Genomic DNA, 19,256 nt, shown 5'->3' on the forward strand with positions numbered 1-19,256 from the left:
AGCCCCCGCCCCCGCCCCGTCCCCGCGCGCCGTTTGAACGCGGAGTCCGGCCTCGGAACCAGGGCCTGGGTCCCGCTCGCCGCTGAGGACGCGGACGTTTCCCTTCACCGCGCAGATTTCCGGAGGTAAACGGACGGGGACGTGAAGGCCGTGCCGGGCCCAAGGGGCAAAGAGAGGGGAGTCAAGGGCGGGCCTGACGCCTCTTCTGACTTCCGGGAGGTAGAGGGGCGACCCGCGACGGTAAACTCTGCTTCCCCCAGGCCACCTGAAGCCTTTTTCCGTAAGTCACTTCTAATTCCCTGACCCTAAACCAAAAGCCTTAACTGCCCTTACTGGTTTCTCGCCTGTTTTGGGTCACGAACTTCTTCCAGAGCCTGATGCAAACTACGATTGCTTTCGCCGAGGACTACCAACGCGGTTGACAACCAAGTTCTGCGTCAAATTTTAAGAGGTTCGTAACATTCTGACTAGTCAGGGACACCCGTCCCCCGCTACGTCCCCCCATGTTAAGAAGTAGACTACCTCCAACACTTTTGCCTGTTTGGGCACAAATCAGGGGCTATAATTTGTACACAAATACATATCTTTATATGGCTACCACTTGTTGGGTTCTTATTTTGTGCTGGTACATTTTCACGCTACACTTTCTTATTTTATCCTTTCAACAACCCCTGGAAGTGAGAATTCCAATCCCCGCCTGAGTTTAAAAAGGTTAAGTAGTTTGCTCTTGTTAAAAAAGAGTTACGGGAGTCACAGTCTGATCCCAGGAATAAAATTTAGGCCTCCCAGATTGAGAGAGGACCAGTGTTTGGCAGTGTTTTGTTGTTGCAGTAACACTGAAGAATAGGACCTTCTCCCAGATCCTATCAGTGGTTCAGCACGCAGTTATTCATAAAGGCACCGGTATAGTTGAACAAGTCCTATGGTAATGCACAAGCCCCTTCCTGTGCTAAACTTTCTTACCAAAATGATGCTTCAGTTAAAGCAATGGCAGCAGTTTTCTGTTTTGGTATGAATTATACTAATTTACTTATTCTAGAGAAACTTTATATCAGACGGTTGGCTGGAGGCACTGTCTTCTGAATCCATTTCTTTTTACAAAGGGTCTCACAGGTGGCAGAACTTGATCTGGCCCTTGAAGAGGAAAAGATTGGGAAAAGCAAGTGAGCATTCCACGTGAGAGAAGCAGGCAAGAGGGCGCTTGGAATGGCCAGGTGTAGGGAGTGGTGGTTATCATTTGGTGAGAAGGCTGAACAAGAAAAACTGGGGAAGTGGTTTAGGGCTAGATTCTGGAGAGAGTTTGTAGACTTCTTGAAGTAAACTATAATGTGAATTAGGTAATGCTCCGAATCATTAATAAGTGTCCCTATGAAAAGTTATACAAATGGATTTAAGGGCAATTAGTCTGGCAGTTAGGCTTTTTGAATGGGAGATCCTTTGGGCATAGTAGAAAGGGGGAACTGGAAAAGAACAATATGCCTTCTTATCCCTTACAGGAGACTTTTGAGAAATTTAAATATGAATTACTTTTGTTCAAGCATAGACAGGCCAAGTGACTGAAATGGGAAAAAAGAAAATTCAGTTTATGCAATTTAAAGTGTCATTCTGGAAAGAGTTTATATACTATTACTGTAAGTTAATTTTAATCACATACTTTATTATGAAGACGTTAGCAGTGGGAGAAATAGTATAAATGCATTACAGGGGGCCATAAAAGGGATAGTGAGAAAACATTGCCAAATACCCAGAACATTACTAAATACTAGAACTAGAACATATATGCCAGAAAACAAAATATTGGTGAATCTATTCTCAGGACAGAGGGAGAAGTTAGAGTTAGGGAATAAGAATTGACTTGCAATTAGACAAAACAAACCAACCCAGAAGAACTGGGCTGGAGAATACCATGGCATGGTAGGCTTCAGATCACCTGAGAAGCCTGTAATCATGAAGCAAGTGCCCCCTAACCTAGTCCAGCTGTTTCTGGGTACCAGGCTGTCATAGCTGGACAAGTCTAGCATAAACCTAGGGAAACCAGGGCTACTTAGGTTGGCTGTGTAAGGCATCTCTCCACCTCCACCCCTACTGCCTCTTTTCCCACTACAGTTACTCCCTGAGGGTAGGGATGAGAAATACGATAGTCCAAAACCAGGATGCCAGATGTATTCCTGTTCTCCATTTCCTTTGCTTTTGTCACTCAACTCTCCTGCTGGAATAGTCCAAGCCTCAGTCGTCCTCTAACCCTCAACCCAGCTGTTAAAATTTTCAAATTGTCCAAACCACTTGAGGGCATGACATATTGAACTTCTCTTTTTTTTTTTTTCTTTTTCTGTTGATACTCATGGTTTTCTCAGTCCAGTAAATGTTCAACTGGTTTTTCACTGGGACTCCATGACTTTCATGTATGACACACTTCCACAGGTATACCAATATTTTTAGAAAACTAAAAAGTTTTCCTGATGTCAGTGTCACTAAGTGAAGATCCGATCCATATGGTTATTCCTAGTCAGTTATTGGTTAAGTACTAGAGCTACAATTCACATGATTGTAGTCTGTGCTTATTAATTATTGGGCTTTATTAAAAGTTAATAAATTTCATAGAAGAAAGGTAAATTTCTCAGGCTATCCAAATGTAGGGGATTTTTATCTTTATGTGAAGCAGATTAAAGTGAGCCGAATACTCAGAATTTATCAATAAGGAGCCATATCACTCAGAATTTATCTAGCAATATCACTTTGTATTGAAAAATTTTATTAAAAATTGCCCCATATCTTCAATCCATTGAGACTACATTCCTTTCATAAGTGTGTCTTTTGAAATTTATGTTGACACCTTCAGAATTATATTTCTGTTTCTTGGTTTATAATTTGTAATTTTCATATGGGTTAGAGAAGAATCTTAGGTCTGTTATGTTTGAAATCAGATTTGAAATCTATAGATAATATGCCTTTTTTTTCTAACCATGTCATGACTCATGACATTCCTACCCTCAATCTTTTAGGATGATTCTATTTTTCCTTCAGGGAATATCATTTACCAGTGAGTTTGTTTTGTTGAGGAGTCGTATGCTAAAATACAAGAGAATATTTATCAATTTGATAAGTGAAAATGCTGTAAAGACATTGTCAAAGGTAAATAAGAGTTTTAACCTCAGATGCTTTAGTATATATTATTATTTCACTTAAAAAACTAATATATCTGTTTTCTACATAAATTATGACAGAGATGATATTAGTGGAGCGGGAAACTGTATCAGTTACCTATTTCTATTTAAAAACCAGGCCAAACACCAAACCAACAAATTTTGTCTTACAGTTCTGTGAGTTGGCTGGGCATCTCTTTGGCAGATCTCACCTGAATTCACTTGGGTTTACTCATGAATTGAATTCAGATGATGTTTGGATGATCCAGAATGGCTTAATTCACAAATCTGATAGTTGGTGCTGGCTGTTAGCTGGGGTACTTCTCCAGATGGCCTTTTATCCTCTGTGCAGCTAGAGCAATAGCATGACAATCTCAGGGAAGGACTCCAAGATAGCCAAATGCAATACGAAAGCACTTATTAAACCTCTGCTTGCTTCACATTTGTTAATGTGACATGGCCAAAGTCAGTCACATGGCCAAGCCCAGAGTTAATATGAGAATGGGCTTAGATGGCATCTCTTGATGAAAGGAATGGCAAAGAATTTGTTGTCATTTATTATCTGCAATGGAAGCTTTCAAAACCCTTCTCAAAACCTAATCTTTTTCCTTTGTAAATAAACATAATCCCAAATTGGAAAACTGTTGCCTGGTCCCCTTACCCAGGCATGGCTAACATGAAAGCATTGTATGCAAACAAAAACACATGTCATTAATAAACAAGTGTTAAAATACAATCATCAACATTGACTTATCACAAAAATACAGTCATTAAGTTAAAAGACATAAGTTAAGATTTATTTATTAAATCATTCTTATGATTACCATAGACATCTCAAACCCAAACTAGCCAATATTATAGTTACCATTCATACACAGAGTTATCGTTCCAACTAACAGTTATGTTTGGAGGTAAGAGCAATGGGCAGAAACGGAGGAAAAAGGAGCTAAGAACTGCACAGTAGTGCCTAGAAATGAATTCTAGGCAAGTAATAGCCCAAGAATGGTGGCCAGGGTAGTAGCACCAGCTGGGCAAGGTGGATAGCACTTGATACAGTTAAATGGTGGTAATAAAAACCATAATGATACAAGATATCTACATGAAGCTTTGTAATTTACAAAACTTTTTCACATCATATCACATTTATCCTCCAGATAAAGTATTCAGGATGATATTGATTCCCATTTTGCAGTTGATTAAGATTTAGGAACCTTCACTAACTTGTCTAAAACTGTAGCACTATAGATGGAAGAGCCATCATAAAGGTTTGTGATAACTAGCTCTGTTCTCATTTCACATTAAAATAAATATAAAACATAAAATATAAAAGAAGGAAATGAGTTTTTAAGTTTTACCAAACAAAATATATTCTAAACAAAAACAGTGATGTTCTTGTTTGTTTGTTTTAGTAATAATTGATAAAACTCTGAACACAGGGTAGGATTTAGCCTCTTCATACCTCTGAACCAATGAAGAGAAAATGGGAAGCAAAACTGAAGCAAATTGAAGAACGAGCATCCCATTATGAGAGAAAACCGTTGTCCTTAGTGTACAGACCCAGGTTGTCCAAGCCAGAAGAACCATCCTCTGTTTGGAAACTATTTCATCGGCAAACTGAAGCTTTTAATTTTGTTAAAAACTGTAAAGAGGTAATTTTCTCCTACTTTATTTTAGAGCTGCTATAACTTAAGATTTCTAAAAAAATCTATTGTGTGTTTTTATTTCAGGCCACATACTCTACCAAAAGAATTTAATTGCAGTCTTAATATCACACTGTTTAGGAAAAATATGCCTATGAATCATTAGCCATTTATATTAATAATGAAAAAGAGTACCATATCTAGTGCCAGTTGCTTCTAAAAAATTTGTAATGACGTTTAAATGAAGCAATACGTAGAGGAAGAGTAACCATATTCGTGGACTAAGAACAATAGAATGACTGAGTTTTTCAAGAGTTAAACTGAATACTCAGAAATATGAGGAAATGAACAAGTGAGGAAATGAATGAGATTTTTAGCATGAAATTAGGGAAAGGAGAATTGTTTAAACAATAGGATGTGAAAATATCTCAAATATTATAGCTTAGAGTTAATAAGTTCTAGAACTTAAATCATAGTGCCAAAGCACACATGTATTTATCTTTCTACTGTCTCCTTTTGTGCTTTGGAGTAGTAGGATGGGTTTATCATAATTTCCAACACATTAGGCAAGTAGGACAAAGAAGCGCTTACAACATGGGTTTGAATTGTGCAGGTTCACTTATTCCCAGATTTTTTTTGTTTATATTGTTAATGTATTTTCTCATCTTTATGATTTTTTAAAAATATTTTCTTTAGCTTACTTTATTGTAAGAATACAGTCTGTAATACAAGCATACCTCAGAGATGTTGCGGTTTTGGTTCTAGAATCTAGACCACCACATATAAAGTATCTCAATAGTTGTAATCTTTTTGCTGGCGGAGGGTCTTGCTTTCCATTTGTAAAGCATACAACGTCTGTGAAGCACAATAAAGTGAAGTGCAATAAAATGGGCTATGCCTAACATATACAAAATGTTTGTTAATTGCCTGTTTGTTATTGGTAAGACTTCTGGTCAACAGTAAGCTATTAGTAAAGTTTTGGGGGAGTCAGAAGTTATACATGGATATTTGACTGTCTGGGGGTTGGCATTCCTCACCTCTGCATTCAAGGGTCATAGTGTCAAAAGGTTACTGGATTTATCAGGGTTATCACTTTGTAAGTTGTATCAATGTCTAATCACTGTGTTGTACAGCTGAAACTAATATATTGTCAACTATAATGAAAAATATAAAAAAATTTTAAAGGGTCAACTATATAATGAAAAGATGCATAATATCTAGCATAAATATATTGTGATTCTGATCATTGATGCTATATAAAAACTCATCATGCTAAAGTTTTTTAAGAAGAGGACTCTTACGTGAAGATAAGCTCACTCAGATCTCATCAGAATAGTTTAGGAAATAAGAGAAACACCTTTCACATTTTGTATAAACCAAATTCAGGTATCAGAAATTTAAATACAGATTCATTTGATCTTGAATTAAAAAAATATACATAGGAATATGATTGCCGGACTTAACCAATCACCAGTCTATAAAATTTATCTCAAGATTTTTAGTAGGGTCAGGCAACTTTGCCCTCCTATAATTTCTCACTTATTAAAATGGAAGTTTAGTTCCGCTATAGGCTCAACAGCTACCTTTAGCTAAGTGGAAACAAAAGAACCTGTGTATTTATTGAAAGAAACTTTTTATGGCAGCAGTCACAGTTATGTCAAGTGCCATAGCAATTAACCTTAAAAAGATTGGTTTCTCATGGAAAAGACAATTTATAGTTACTTGTTAAAGTTAAACATTTTAAAACTTTCAAGATTAACTTACAAATGTTCCATTTAAAAATTGGTTCCTGCCTGTTTTTATCTGTACTAGAGAATTTATTAATTTTAGCCCAAATAATAATGTTTAGATAGTTTTAAAAATAAGTTTTATAAAATAGCTAATGAAATTATAATAGGTCAAACTAGAGTAATTGAAAGTGATTTTTCTCCTTTATTTCTAATTTAGATATTCTAATTATTTCTGCCTTGAACATGTTTTACCTGAGTGACTAAATAAGTACAAATGACTAGATTTTGATTGGCATAGATCTAGTAATTATTTTTCTTGTTTTTAATAATATAAATGTTCAAATTCTGATTTTTGAAAATTAGTAACATTTTCTATGAATATTTAATAGCTATAGCTGATTTTAGATTTTCATTAATTTTTAAATATTTTTGATTTTCTAAAGGATGTTCATGTATTTGCTTTGGAATACAAAGTGGGCGATGGACAGCGTATTTACCTCGTAACAACCTATGTTCAATTTTGGTTTTATTATAAGTCCCGGTAAGTAGCTTGTAAAGAACAATACATTAAAGTTACATTTCATTTCCTTAATCTAATGTTCGTGAAATTAATTTAAGCTGAATTGGCTTTGATATTTCTCAGTCACGTTATTCAGTACTCCTTTACTATTAGAATTAAATTCTGGAGCTTCCTTGACGTAACAACATTGAATTATCTCACCCATTGTTGGGAGAAAAAATTGCATGTGTTTTAAGTTCTTGTCATATGATGATACAATTCCCCCATCACTTTTCCTTGTTCAAATTACTGCAAACCTTGTGTTTATATAGGATGCCATCCATACTTAGTACAACTTAGCATTTACTTGTCAAATCAGCATCTGTTCTTATTAACCCATGTTAAAATTATACTTCTTGATGCCAGCAAGAATGTAACTGCAAATGTGAGTATTGAAAGCTCATTGAAGACAGGTGACTGCGCATGTTTTTAACTAATTTTTAAAATATATTTTCCTAATGAAAATATGAAAGTTAAAAATTCTCGTAAAAAATTCATGGAATCCCAAGAATGTGTGATTCTGGCATCTCAGTTTGAGAAAGTTTTCTCAAACAAAATTTGCTTCATGGTGATGCCCCCCAAAAATATAGAAGTGTTACACAGTATCAAAATCATTTTTGAATAAATAACAGTATGAAGTTGACCATATCTGTTCAGTTACAGAAAACGATTGCTATATCTTATTTGGTGGAAACTCTTGACACTGATCCATTAACCTATGGTGAGCAGCTGTTCACTTTATCATGTCTTCATTATGTCATAGTTTTATGTCATCAAACCACAGTTAATATAGTATCTTGAGATAGAAGATCAAGTTCTGTGATTTAAAAGGTATGTGATATAAACTTAACAATCATGAATTATTCCATTCAGAAAAAATCTCTTACACTGTTATGAAGTCATTCCTGAAAATGCCGTGTGCAAGCTCTATTTTGATTTGGAATTTAACAAACTTGCCAATCCAGAAGCTGATGGGAAAATGATGGTTGCGTTACTCATTGAGGTAAATTACTCTTGTGTTTTTCCTTATTTGATCTGTATGTATCTCTTTATTCACTCATTCATTCATTAAGTGAATCTAACCTACCTGTGTTTCTCCTGTTTCTTGCAACTCTTCCTTTTGACTTTTATTTCTTAATATTACTTCTGTGTATAAACTTCTAAAAAGGAGGAAGGTTTAGCTTATGTTCACATATTTTGTAATATCTAGTTCAAAAAGAAGCTTGAAAAAGGTGGCAACTGGGGAATTTTCTATTTTTTATATATTGTCTGATTTACATTTCAGGTAGCTGCCTCTGGTAAAGATTAGGCAAAATAATTTTTACTATAAAAATTGAGTATTGAGATGAGCTTTAAGAAAACTGATAAAAATGGTATCCGAATGAGCTGGCAGGGATTTTGGAAATTATTTTATCTTGTACCGTATGATATTGTGATTCATAAGAAATATATAATTGATCATTTAGATTTTCAAAATATATTTCTCATGTATCTTTGGTCTTCATTCATAGTTCTTGGCTTACTACTCTCCAAACTTTTGGAATTTCCTAAACCTTGAGAGTGACAAAGGTATTTTTCGTTATGTGAATGGGGTGACTTTTAGAAGTACCTAGCCTTTGGAACTGGTTGCCAGGAGCACCAGCCAGTGATTTAGAGGATTGGAACTTTCAAATCCTTGTGCCCCACCCCCTCATGCCCCACCCTCTAGGGAGAGGAAAGAGGCTGGAAAGTGAGTTTAATTGCCAGTGGCCACTGATTTAATCAATTACGTCTATGTAATGAGGCTTCCATTAAAAACTCAAAGGCCTTAATTTGGAGTGCTTCTGGGTTGGTGAACATATGGAGGTGCTGGGAAAGTGGCAAGCCTAAAAAGGCATGGAAGCTTTGTGCCCTTTCCAGCGTACCTTGACCTAGGCATCTCTTCCATATGGCTATTTCTAAGTTATATCATTTTATAATAAATCAGTAATCTAGTGAGTTCAGTAATCAGAGAATTCTTGAGTTCTCTGAGCCTTTCTAGCAAATTACAGGCATGCGCTGATTAATGATGGGGATATGTGCCAAGAAATGCATCAATAGGCAATTTCATTGTTATGCAAACATCATAGAGTACACTTACACAAACCTACATGGTATACCCTAGTACACACCTGGGCTCTATGGTATAGCCTTTTGCTCCTAGAATACAGCCTGTACAGCATGGTACTATACAAAACAACATGAAATTAAATCATTCATAAGAGAAAATGAGGCAATTAAGAGATGTATGAGACTACTGCTAATGTAACTGGGTATTACTCTTCTATAGGAAACTTTTTTGTTTTTCTTTTTTATTTTTATATATTTATTGTTATTTTTTTATTATTGTGGCATTAGTTAATGAAATCCAGTAAGTTTCAAATATACAGTTCAACAGTATGGCATATATACATTGCAAGGAAACTTTTTTCATAAGCAGAAAGACTACATTCCAAAATAACAATGGAAAGTTTAGTATGGTAAATAAATAAACCAGTAACATAGTCATTTATTATGTCAAGTATTATGTATTACATGTAATTGTGATATACTTTTATGCAGCTGCCAGAGCATTAGGTTTGTTTACACCAGCATCCCCACAAAGACATGAGTAATCCATTGCGCTATGGCTGTTATGTCTCTAGATGAAAATAATTTTTCAGCTCCATTATAATCTTATGAGACCACCTTTGTATTTGTGGTCCATAGTTGACGGAAACATTGTTATGCAGTGAATGACTAATAGAACCTAGGAGGGGATCGTGGGAACCACTGACTTATAGCCAGTTGGTCAGCAGTACAGGTGACCACCTGGATTTGTGATTAGCATCCTGAATTGGAGGGAGTTGTTGGAACCTCCAATTTGTAGCTGGTTGGTCAGAATCACAGGTAACAACCTGGGCCTGTGACTGGCACCTCAGAGGGTGGAGGGTGGTCTCGTGGGACTGAGCCCTTTACATATGTAATCTGATTCTGTCGCAGAATAGATAGTGTCAAAATCAAGTTGAATTCTCAGACACCCTGCTGGTGTTCTAGAATTGTTTATTGGGGTGGTGAAGCGTGCACATGCACGCGCACACACAGACACACACACACGTATTGGGAGGTGGAACCCCTTTCATGAATGAAGTGACTAAGGCATAGACTTAATTTTCATTTAGGGTGCTGCAGCTAGTTATTGGCAAAAACTGATATAGAAATAGAATTATCACTGTTTTTAACAAAGAGAAAAGTATAGTTCTAGTATATGTTTTTGATTTAGCAGTGTCAATCAGGAAGTTACTAACAAAGGAATAGTATGGGTTTGTGTAACTAAGCTCTATTAGGTTTGTTTATAAAACCTTTTAAGATTGTAATGCATTAAGTTGTATTAAAATTATATTAACTGTTATTTGGCCCCAGAGTAGGTATTGACGTTTATTAATTATTTTTCCATTAGATATTAACTGTAGATGACTCATTTTATAACTTTAAAAGTATGTCCAAATTAAAATGTTTTTGGTAAAGAATATCTGCCGATTATATTGGATCTTTACATGTTTTGTTTTAAATTTATTTGAAAAATGTAAGCAAATACCGTTTTTTAAAAAATCATGTTATCTTTCTGCTGGCTTTGAAGCAGAAGAAATATACATAAGCCTCCCTTCCCCTCCAAAATAATAATAGCAAAAAGTTGTTTTTTTTTAAAATAGCCATTGTACCCTTAAAAATAAATTTAAGTGTTTTATTTCATTATAATTGGTAAATTTTAATTTTTAACCTTATGTTTTTAATTCAAGGATATTGACTTACTTTCTGGTATATGATACTCTTCTACAGTCTAAGGTAGGATTTATTACATGGAAAATGTGTAACTAACAAGGAATTAAGATTTAGAGATTTTCACTGGCACGTTAATATGGTGATACCATTAACTAAGAAGTACCACATTGTATTAGAAACTAGAAATGTCCCTAATGGAATCCGTACCCGACAAATTCTATTTGTAACATAGATTAACAAACAATGGTGTGGTAAAGATTACGTCGGTGTTTAAAAGTTTTTTCTTTCTGATTCTTTGTACACTCTTATCCAGATTAGTCTTGAACAACTAATCTTCATCAGCAAACATTGGAAAGAATTGTAGAAATATGAGTTTAAAATTATACAGCATTTTTTAAAACATGTTTACCATGTTGGTAGAAGAGTCATTAGGATTATTTTATTTAATATAGCCTTCATAAATGATTACATTAACGTTAATTTCATTTGCTTACTTTGTATGTAACAAGTATATAATTCAGTAAGTACATTTCCTTTTTAATCTCTGTGAGGAGGTATAACTTAGATTAGCTCTTATATTAACAGATGATTGATAAATAACTGGTTAATGATTACTAATGATAACATGTAAGTCCTCTGATTCAATGACTTACAAATTTCAAATTACCGCTTCCACCAACTGGAATGAATTCTGGTGCTAAAGCATATAAAACTATGTTGACAGGTAACATTGCCCAAATAATCATATTTTTAACTTATGGATTTTATAAATTAAATATTTAAATAACTTAAAATTTTAAAGTTTAACTTGGGCAGAAGATTTTAGGAGATTATAATTTCTTTTATTACCTATAGTCATTACATTTATTCTTTATAGCTCCAAAGTATAAAACTAGACTTTATTCACTTATGAGAACTTTTTCAGGTTCTACTAAGTGTAACTTTGCCTGGGTGCTAGGAGTACAATGGTTAACCCAAAGAGACATGATTTCTGCTTTTGTAGAATTTATAGTCTAATGGAGGATAATAAATAAGGATAGAATTAGCTATCATAATAACGACCTAAAATTAAAGTGGCTTAAACAAGGTGGAAATTTATTTCTCTCTCATGTAATATTTAGATCCAGCTCCATTGTGTTAGGGACTAGCCTTGTTGCTTTGCTATTCCTAAGATGTTGCCATTTACATTGTCCAAGGTGGCCCACCATCACTATACTATGTTTGCATTCTAGTCAGTAGAAAATGGGGAAGGGGCATGCCTCTTGCCATTAAGAGTATAACTTAGAAGTGGCTAGTTACTTGCCTTCTGCTTACATCCCATTGTCTAGAACTTAGTCACATGGCCACACCTTACTGCAAGGCATCTGGAGAATGTGGTCTGTATTCTGGATGGGCCCCTATCCAGCTAATGATCAGGCTTCCATTTCCACAGAAGCAAGAGAGGACAGATAGGAATAGCCTCTGTAATACACAGGAAACAGATATCAAAATAATTCACAAATTAACATAAGATTGTAGCTCTGTAAGTACTACAAATAGAGTTTATAAGGGGAATTTGATGCAGATAGAGAAATTCAGGAAACTTTCTCTGAGAAAGTGAGAATTTACTGAAAAAGAGGATCAGATCGTGGGGGCGGTGTGTGTGTGGGGAACCATAATAATACCAAAACAACATTAACAAAATTTATTGCATAACTATTAGGTACCTAAGTGCTAGGCAGTTTACAAACATTTTTGCTAATCTTAAGATATCCCTGCATGGTAGTTCTTAGTAACTTTGCTTTGCATATGAAAACAGGCTTCAAGAGAAATGACTTGTGCTATGGCTTCACAGCTAATGCTTTTGAGCAATTACATGTGCCAAGCACTATGCTAACTCTTTACTCTCGTTTTCTCTCTTACTCCCTACAACAACTGCAAAAGTTAGGTCCCAATATCTCATTTTGCAGTTGAGGAATGTAAGGTTTGGACTTGACCAAAGTCACAGTGTTGGTAAGTGGCAAAGCCAGAACTCAAACCTAGATCTTTCCGACTCCAAATCTTGTGCTTCTAACCCAAGCTTGCTGCCTTCCTATAATGCATAACCGCCTTTAATATCAGCATCATCTAGCCCCAAAGGCTGTATTCTTGGAGGTAGATTTGGACTCAGTATACTTGAGGAACTTTCTGAAAACTAAAATTTTAAACAATGGGATTAGTGACTTTTTAACTCATAGATGATACTTAAAGAGATACTTAAAAAGAAACATTTTTATATGATTTTAGAGGAGATTAATATGTAAGGTAAATTGTTCAACTTCTAAGAGGCCTTTAATCCTGAGAGTTTATGGAATTTTAAACATAAACTTGTTACATAATTTATGTATATTTCAACAGATAAGTAATTTGGTAAAATTGTATAATATTCTGATAGTAAATAAATAAAAAAAAAAGTTATACTTGTTCCAAGATATTTGAATTTTGCTCACAGAAAAATTTTAAAACATTTAAAAATATGAATTATTTTGTTTTACTTGTGTTTTTAGCATGTTTGTAAAGCACTTCAAGAGTTATACAGAGTTAATTGTTCAGCCGAAGATGTTTTCAACCTGGATTCTAGCACTGATGAAAAATTTAGCCGCCATTTGATATTTCAGCTCCATGATGTAGCATTTAAAGATAACATTCATGTTGGCAAGTATATGGTTTTTTTTTTTTTAAAGTTACAGAGTTATATTAAAAGCTCATATTTTTCTTTCCTTCCTCAGTTTTGTAAGTATTTGTCAGGTTTTATGTTTGTTTATCCTAAAAACTGAAATGTGATTTTTCACGTTTTCAGTATTTCTTTTAGTTCTAGACCTATCTTACTATTTTAAGACACATCTTAGACACATTAGCCTACTCAGGATATTCTTGGCATTTGTACCTCTTGCTATAGATACTGAAGTGGCCACCCATGCCCTGATACTGGTTTCAGCTCCAATGGGAGTCATTTCAGAAGTTTTTAGTTAGTACATGAGAGACCTAATTCAAGTCTTATCAGTGGTACCTCAGATCTGGATTTCTGACCTTCAGCCTTAGCTTTTTGTACATGAGGACTGGGGCTTGGTTTCCAGGCTGTATCCAGGAAGGCTTGTTTATTGTTTCAGACCAAACGTTAGGATTCTAAAGCAATCTAGATGTGTAAGCCTGAAAACGTAAAGAGTATTTGTTCCAGGACTAGAAATTTAGGTAGAATCCCAATTATAAAATGAAGTCAGTCCAAAGGGGAACAAGTAGGCAGAATGGGAACACCAAAAACCAAGGTCTACATAGAAGTTAAAATCCTGAGTGTTTATTAAAGCAGGAGGAGTAGGGCAGGTATTCCTTAGTCCAAATAGCAAACAATTGAAGTTCAAGTAACAGGTAATCCATTTCAGGACTAAGGGTCTGACAATTTCAGGGGTATCTTGGGTAAAAGGCATGAATGTAGTCACTAAAGGACTGACATGAAAGTCAGGAACTTAGTGTACTGTGTAGCTAAGGCTCCATATTATTGCTCTTTTTTCTGTTCGCTTAGTTGGACAATCTTTCTCTGGTCTTTTTTATCCTTTAGGTATTAGTAATTGTAGGATCCATCCTTGTTCCCCTGTTTACTTTATCTGTAACCTTGATTGTCATTCACTGTTATGGCTCCGATTACCATCTATGTGTTGATGACTGAAATCTTTATCTTCAGCCAAGATTATTGTTCTCAACACCAGACCCGTAGAGCCAACTGCCTATTAAACATCCCCACATAGACACTCATGTTTTAGACCAAACTCCTCATCTTTCCCTGAAAACTTGCTGTTTCTCCTGTGATATGTATATCAGTGGGTGATATCATCATCCACCCAATTACGAAGTAGAAATGTTGGTGTCATCTTTGACCTCTGTATGTCTCTGAATATACTCATTTAGTCAGCTAGCCAGAATAGTCTGATTATACCACTGCAAGGATTATTCATTACCTTTAGGAAAAAGTCCAGATGTCTTAGTTTGCACAGTGAGGCTCACTGTGCTCTAGCTTCATCTCTGACCACTTGATTCTTCTCACTCCATCGTTTACTTATCTCCCACTGGGGCCACATTATCTCTAGTCCCTGGACCTTGGCACTTTTTGATGCTGCTGTCTGAAGGTACTTGCCTCCAAGTCACCTGGTCTATTAAGCCTCAATGTAGATGTCATTATCTGAGAAGCCATTTATGTCAAATTCTAAGACTTAGTTTAGTATTTCCTCTTGGTTGCAAAGAGTGCCCAGTGCTTATCATGTCAAGACATTCACCACTTCCTGAGGTAATTTCCTTTTGTTTTTTCGGTCTGTTCTACTTAATTTTTCTTTAGGACAGGGACTGTTTTCTTAATCACTATTGTTATTTCCAGAGCTTATCACATAATAATTTCTTTATCAATAATATTAATAATGTAACGGTAGCAGAAGCAGCAATAATAAATACAAAGTAGGCATTTAATAAATATTTGTTGAATGAATGACTGAATATTAAGTGGGCTCTACTGTTAGGGTGTGGAGACAGAGTCCTAAGCAAGATATTTCTTTGATTCCTATTTACTCCTCATATTCTCTGACTCCTACCACAAAGCTAAAAATTGATTTGCTGCTGAGGAAGAAGGGGAGAATAGAAATTGGTCAGATAGTTAGCACTCTCTGCTACATATGTATTCTGAAAGCAAATGCATTCAATCTGGGCTTTAAATCCTATCGTATGAAGGCTTTATTGTCAGAATGGCATAAGCAAAGGTATAGAGATAAGAGTTTGTGACTAATTTGGAGCACACTGGGACTCTAAGTGTGGCTAGAGTGCAAGACATAATCAGACCTGATACGTGGGATGCCTTCTGAGGGTTCTTTCCTCTGAAATTATGAACTGCCAGAACCAGAGATGCAGAACTTGTGGAGTAGTCCAAATTTTCCTCATCACTTCCCCTCCTTCAGTGTGTCTCTTGGTGACATTTCTAGTTCCCGTTGTTAGCCTTTCAGAAAGGGGAATTAGGGTTAGTTTAAGAGATCATAGAATGTTAGCAAAATGTATAAATTTGATCTGCCTAAAATACTCTGCTGTCAGCCTGCCATAGGATCTGATATTTCTGTGATTGATACATTCTTTTGAGTTATTCGGAGCCAATAAAATTGCCCCTGTGTTAATGATGAGATGAGGGTGGTAAGATTGGGGAAGGGAAGTAAAAAGCAAAGTAGTTTGCTGGGGGAGTCTGTGTTAGTATTTATGCAAGTTATCCTGTCATATCCTGGCCGTGTTAGCTCCCTGCCAAAAGTCATAGGTTTACATGGCCTCCTTAGTGCTACCTTTGCAACTGGTTCTGCAACCATGGCTTCGGTTCTCTTATTTTTTGTGTCACGTAGATTAATGTTACATTTCCAAGAAAATTAACTTTATCCATTTATATTTGTATTGCTTTGTTGTCCTTCGATATCCTCATGATTTCTTTGTACTCAGTATTTACCTTATCTTCCTCATTCCAGAAATAATCATATCTGTATATCATTGCAAAGATCAAATGCTTTTGCTTTCATTTTGATGTTTAGTGTTTTATAAGAGTGGATTTGTTTTTTTGAGTAGGAAAGTGATTAAGTCTAATTTGGAGAAAGATTTTAAAATTTAGAGCATAGGTATCTTATGACTTAAGATATTAAGCTATTTGGTAAATAAAGTGACAAACCTAGACTATACTAGCTTTTAAGATTAAGGTTTTTTTTTTTTACGGTATTATATTTCTCTAATATTGTTATGAAGTAACAACCAAATTATTGCTTGATTTTATGGTATAAATAATATATGAGTGTTTAAAGAAGTTACAGATTGTCATGTTTTGTTTTCTTGGTAAAGATACGACCACTAATATTTAGAGCTCTTAGAATAAATGTCGAAATACATTTACATGTTGAAATAAATGTATTTAACTGTTTTAATTCTGAGCTTTAGTTATGAGGCAACAATCCATAGGGAAAGGTGAGAGGAACATCAGCTTTGGAACTGATAGCTGTCAATGTCAGCATTCTTAGGGCATATTATGGTGGATAAAGGAGAGAGAAAAAGCTCCTGGAAGTTTGCTGGCATCATGACTCGAGGAGAATATGGTAGAGATTCTCTCAGTGTTTCTGTGCATTATCTTGGCAGCACCATTTATTCATATAAACCTTTCATTCTTTAATCTCGATTGTGAAGATAAATTTTACTCAATTTGTATTGATGGAAGTTGTGGTTTTTTGGTGGCAATGCATTAGGCTGAGGCCCATGCTAGCAAGATTGACACATCTTCTCAAATTAACCTTCCCTTTTAAGAAGATTTGTTTACAAGTGACACCAAGCTCCCCTGTCAGTGGGAATTGCACAAGAGGAAGGAAGTAACAGGAGAGGCATGTTACAGTTTGTAGTGACAACTCAGTTTTAAAATCAGAAAGCAAAAAAAGCTCACTGTGTAAAATTTTCATGTGTACACTTGTGCCTAGATCTTAATTTATAGTTTGTGGAAAAGAAGAATTAGATAAATCATATTTTTTTTTCTTTAGGCAATTTTGTGAAAAAAATTTTGCAGCCTGCTTCACATTTAATTGCCGGTGAAAGTGACGATGGGATTCCAGAGACGAGAGTTTCTCATTTTTCTGAAATACCAGTTAAACAAGGAATTTCCTTCAGCAAAATGTCCACAGGTAATGATAGAGGAGAGAGCTGGACCTTGAATTCAAAGAAACTGGAGAGGCTGGGATCAGCTAAGCAAAGTGATCCTGATCTTTCATTTTTAGTTGTGAAGAATACCATAGGAAAAAAGCACCTGTTTGTAGATTTAGGTAAGTAATGTTAACAGCTCTCATAGACTGTCCTTGTGTACTTCTGTGAGAGACTAGTCAGTGCCCACTTGTCACCTTTGGATTCTTGCTACCACCACTTTTCCGCAGTGACATTGAAGTCATTGAGCTCAGGTACTAGAAACCTATTTGGTTTCTGTTCAGAGATCTTAGGTCTCTGTGGGACATAAGCACTAGGCTGGCCTGAGGTCCAAAAGGGAAGGGTTCTGGCTGGCTTCTGCTCTGAAATGTCCCAAGGATTTGAATCAGGACAGTCTTGACAGAGGACAGTTGGGCCAGCATTCTCCAACACTGCTGAGAGGTTTAACTAGATGAAATAAAATTTAAAAACAGACACAGTAAAGAAATGATACTCTAATATGGCAAAATGAGGTGTTTTTTTTCCACTGAAGAGCTCTGCAGTAGTGGCAGGGTCCCCGCTTCACAGCTTTCCCACTACGATTAAACTGGTGGCTCCTTCAGCTGTGCTCTCTTCTGCCCTGCTCGCTTCTGGTCTCTGACAAAGAACTGGGCAACGCAGGCCGATGAGGACTCTTAATTCACCCAGCTTCAATTTGGTAACCAAAACTCAATTTTATATTGTGGTTCTAGCCTGTGATTTGAAAAGCTGTACAAGCAACATTTTTGCCATTGTCTGTTAGAGCAACCCAGAGAGCAACCCAGTGTCTACAGGTTGAGGAAAAGTAGGTTTAAATGATAGGCAAGATTATCATGCCAGCCAGGCCAAGAGTAGGGAAGTGTCCCTGCTGTATTATACGTCTTTCTCATACCCCTAACAACCAAGTGCCAGAATTTGGGAATATAGTCAAGTGCAATGTACTGCTTTGAGTGTGAACAGACATATAGGTTACGCCCTCTCCAAGTTGGACTAACATGCAATAAACTAGGGAAAATGCCTAGTGAGAAGTCGATTCAGGGAAAGCAACAATAGCCAATCACTACTCTACCTCTACCCCTGCCCGAGTTAAAGATTCTAAACAGAATACCCCAATTCGTGACCGTTCTAGCCTTTAAAGTTAGGTTACTGTACTAGCAAGGAAATTTCGCTGATATACTTAAAAGAAATATTGCAATAGTTTTCCAAGATTTATTTATGTAACAGAGAGGATAGGGTAATCTTTCACTAAGGTATTCTTTGAAAAGTCCAGAGATTTAATAGTACACACCAGAATTTTTTTAGAAAACATTTTTTATTGAAATATAATATTCAAACAGAAACATGCATAATTTGTGAGTGCACAGGTTAGTGAATTATCACTAAATGAACACATTCTTTTCACTATACCCAGGACAACAAAGTAGATTACCAGGCTCCCAGAACCACCTCCATGCCCCTTCCAGTCATTACCCTCTCCTTCTCCCCAGAGGTAACCATTAATCTATACTCTAACGCCATAGATTAGATTTGCCTATTTTTGAACTTTGTATAATTAGAGTCATATAGTATGTGTTTGTGGCATGCATTTTCACTCTCTTAATGGTGTCTTTGATGAATAAAGTTAATTTGTAGTGGTCTAACTTAATCTATGTTATCTTTTTTGGTTAGTGTTTCTTATATC

At 35.8% G+C, this 19,256-nt stretch overlaps 1 protein-coding gene across 11 annotated transcripts in view; it reads left to right on the forward strand.

The window, feature by feature from the left end:
* PRIMPOL (primase and DNA directed polymerase) overlaps nt 1-19,256 on the forward strand; it is a 36,998-nt gene continuing 17,742 nt past the window's right edge. Inside the window, exons 1-8 of one of the 11 annotated variants that reach the window (XM_015592863.2) lie at nt 1-125; nt 372-451; nt 3,003-3,132; nt 4,580-4,792; nt 6,957-7,054; nt 7,946-8,075; nt 13,378-13,525; nt 17,401-17,679. In XM_015592863.2, the coding sequence (XP_015448349.1) occupies nt 4,613-4,792; nt 6,957-7,054; nt 7,946-8,075; nt 13,378-13,525; nt 17,401-17,679 (835 nt within the window). In that variant the 5' untranslated portion in view covers nt 1-125; nt 372-451; nt 3,003-3,132; nt 4,580-4,612. The other 10 variants (XM_025050008.1, XM_006916374.3, XM_015592862.2 and 7 more) reach the window with 10 other exon arrangements.

Source organism: Pteropus alecto, unplaced genomic scaffold (genome assembly GCF_000325575.1).
Source record: "Pteropus alecto unplaced genomic scaffold, ASM32557v1 scaffold24, whole genome shotgun sequence".
Classification (NCBI taxonomy): Eukaryota; Metazoa; Chordata; class Mammalia; order Chiroptera; family Pteropodidae; genus Pteropus; species Pteropus alecto.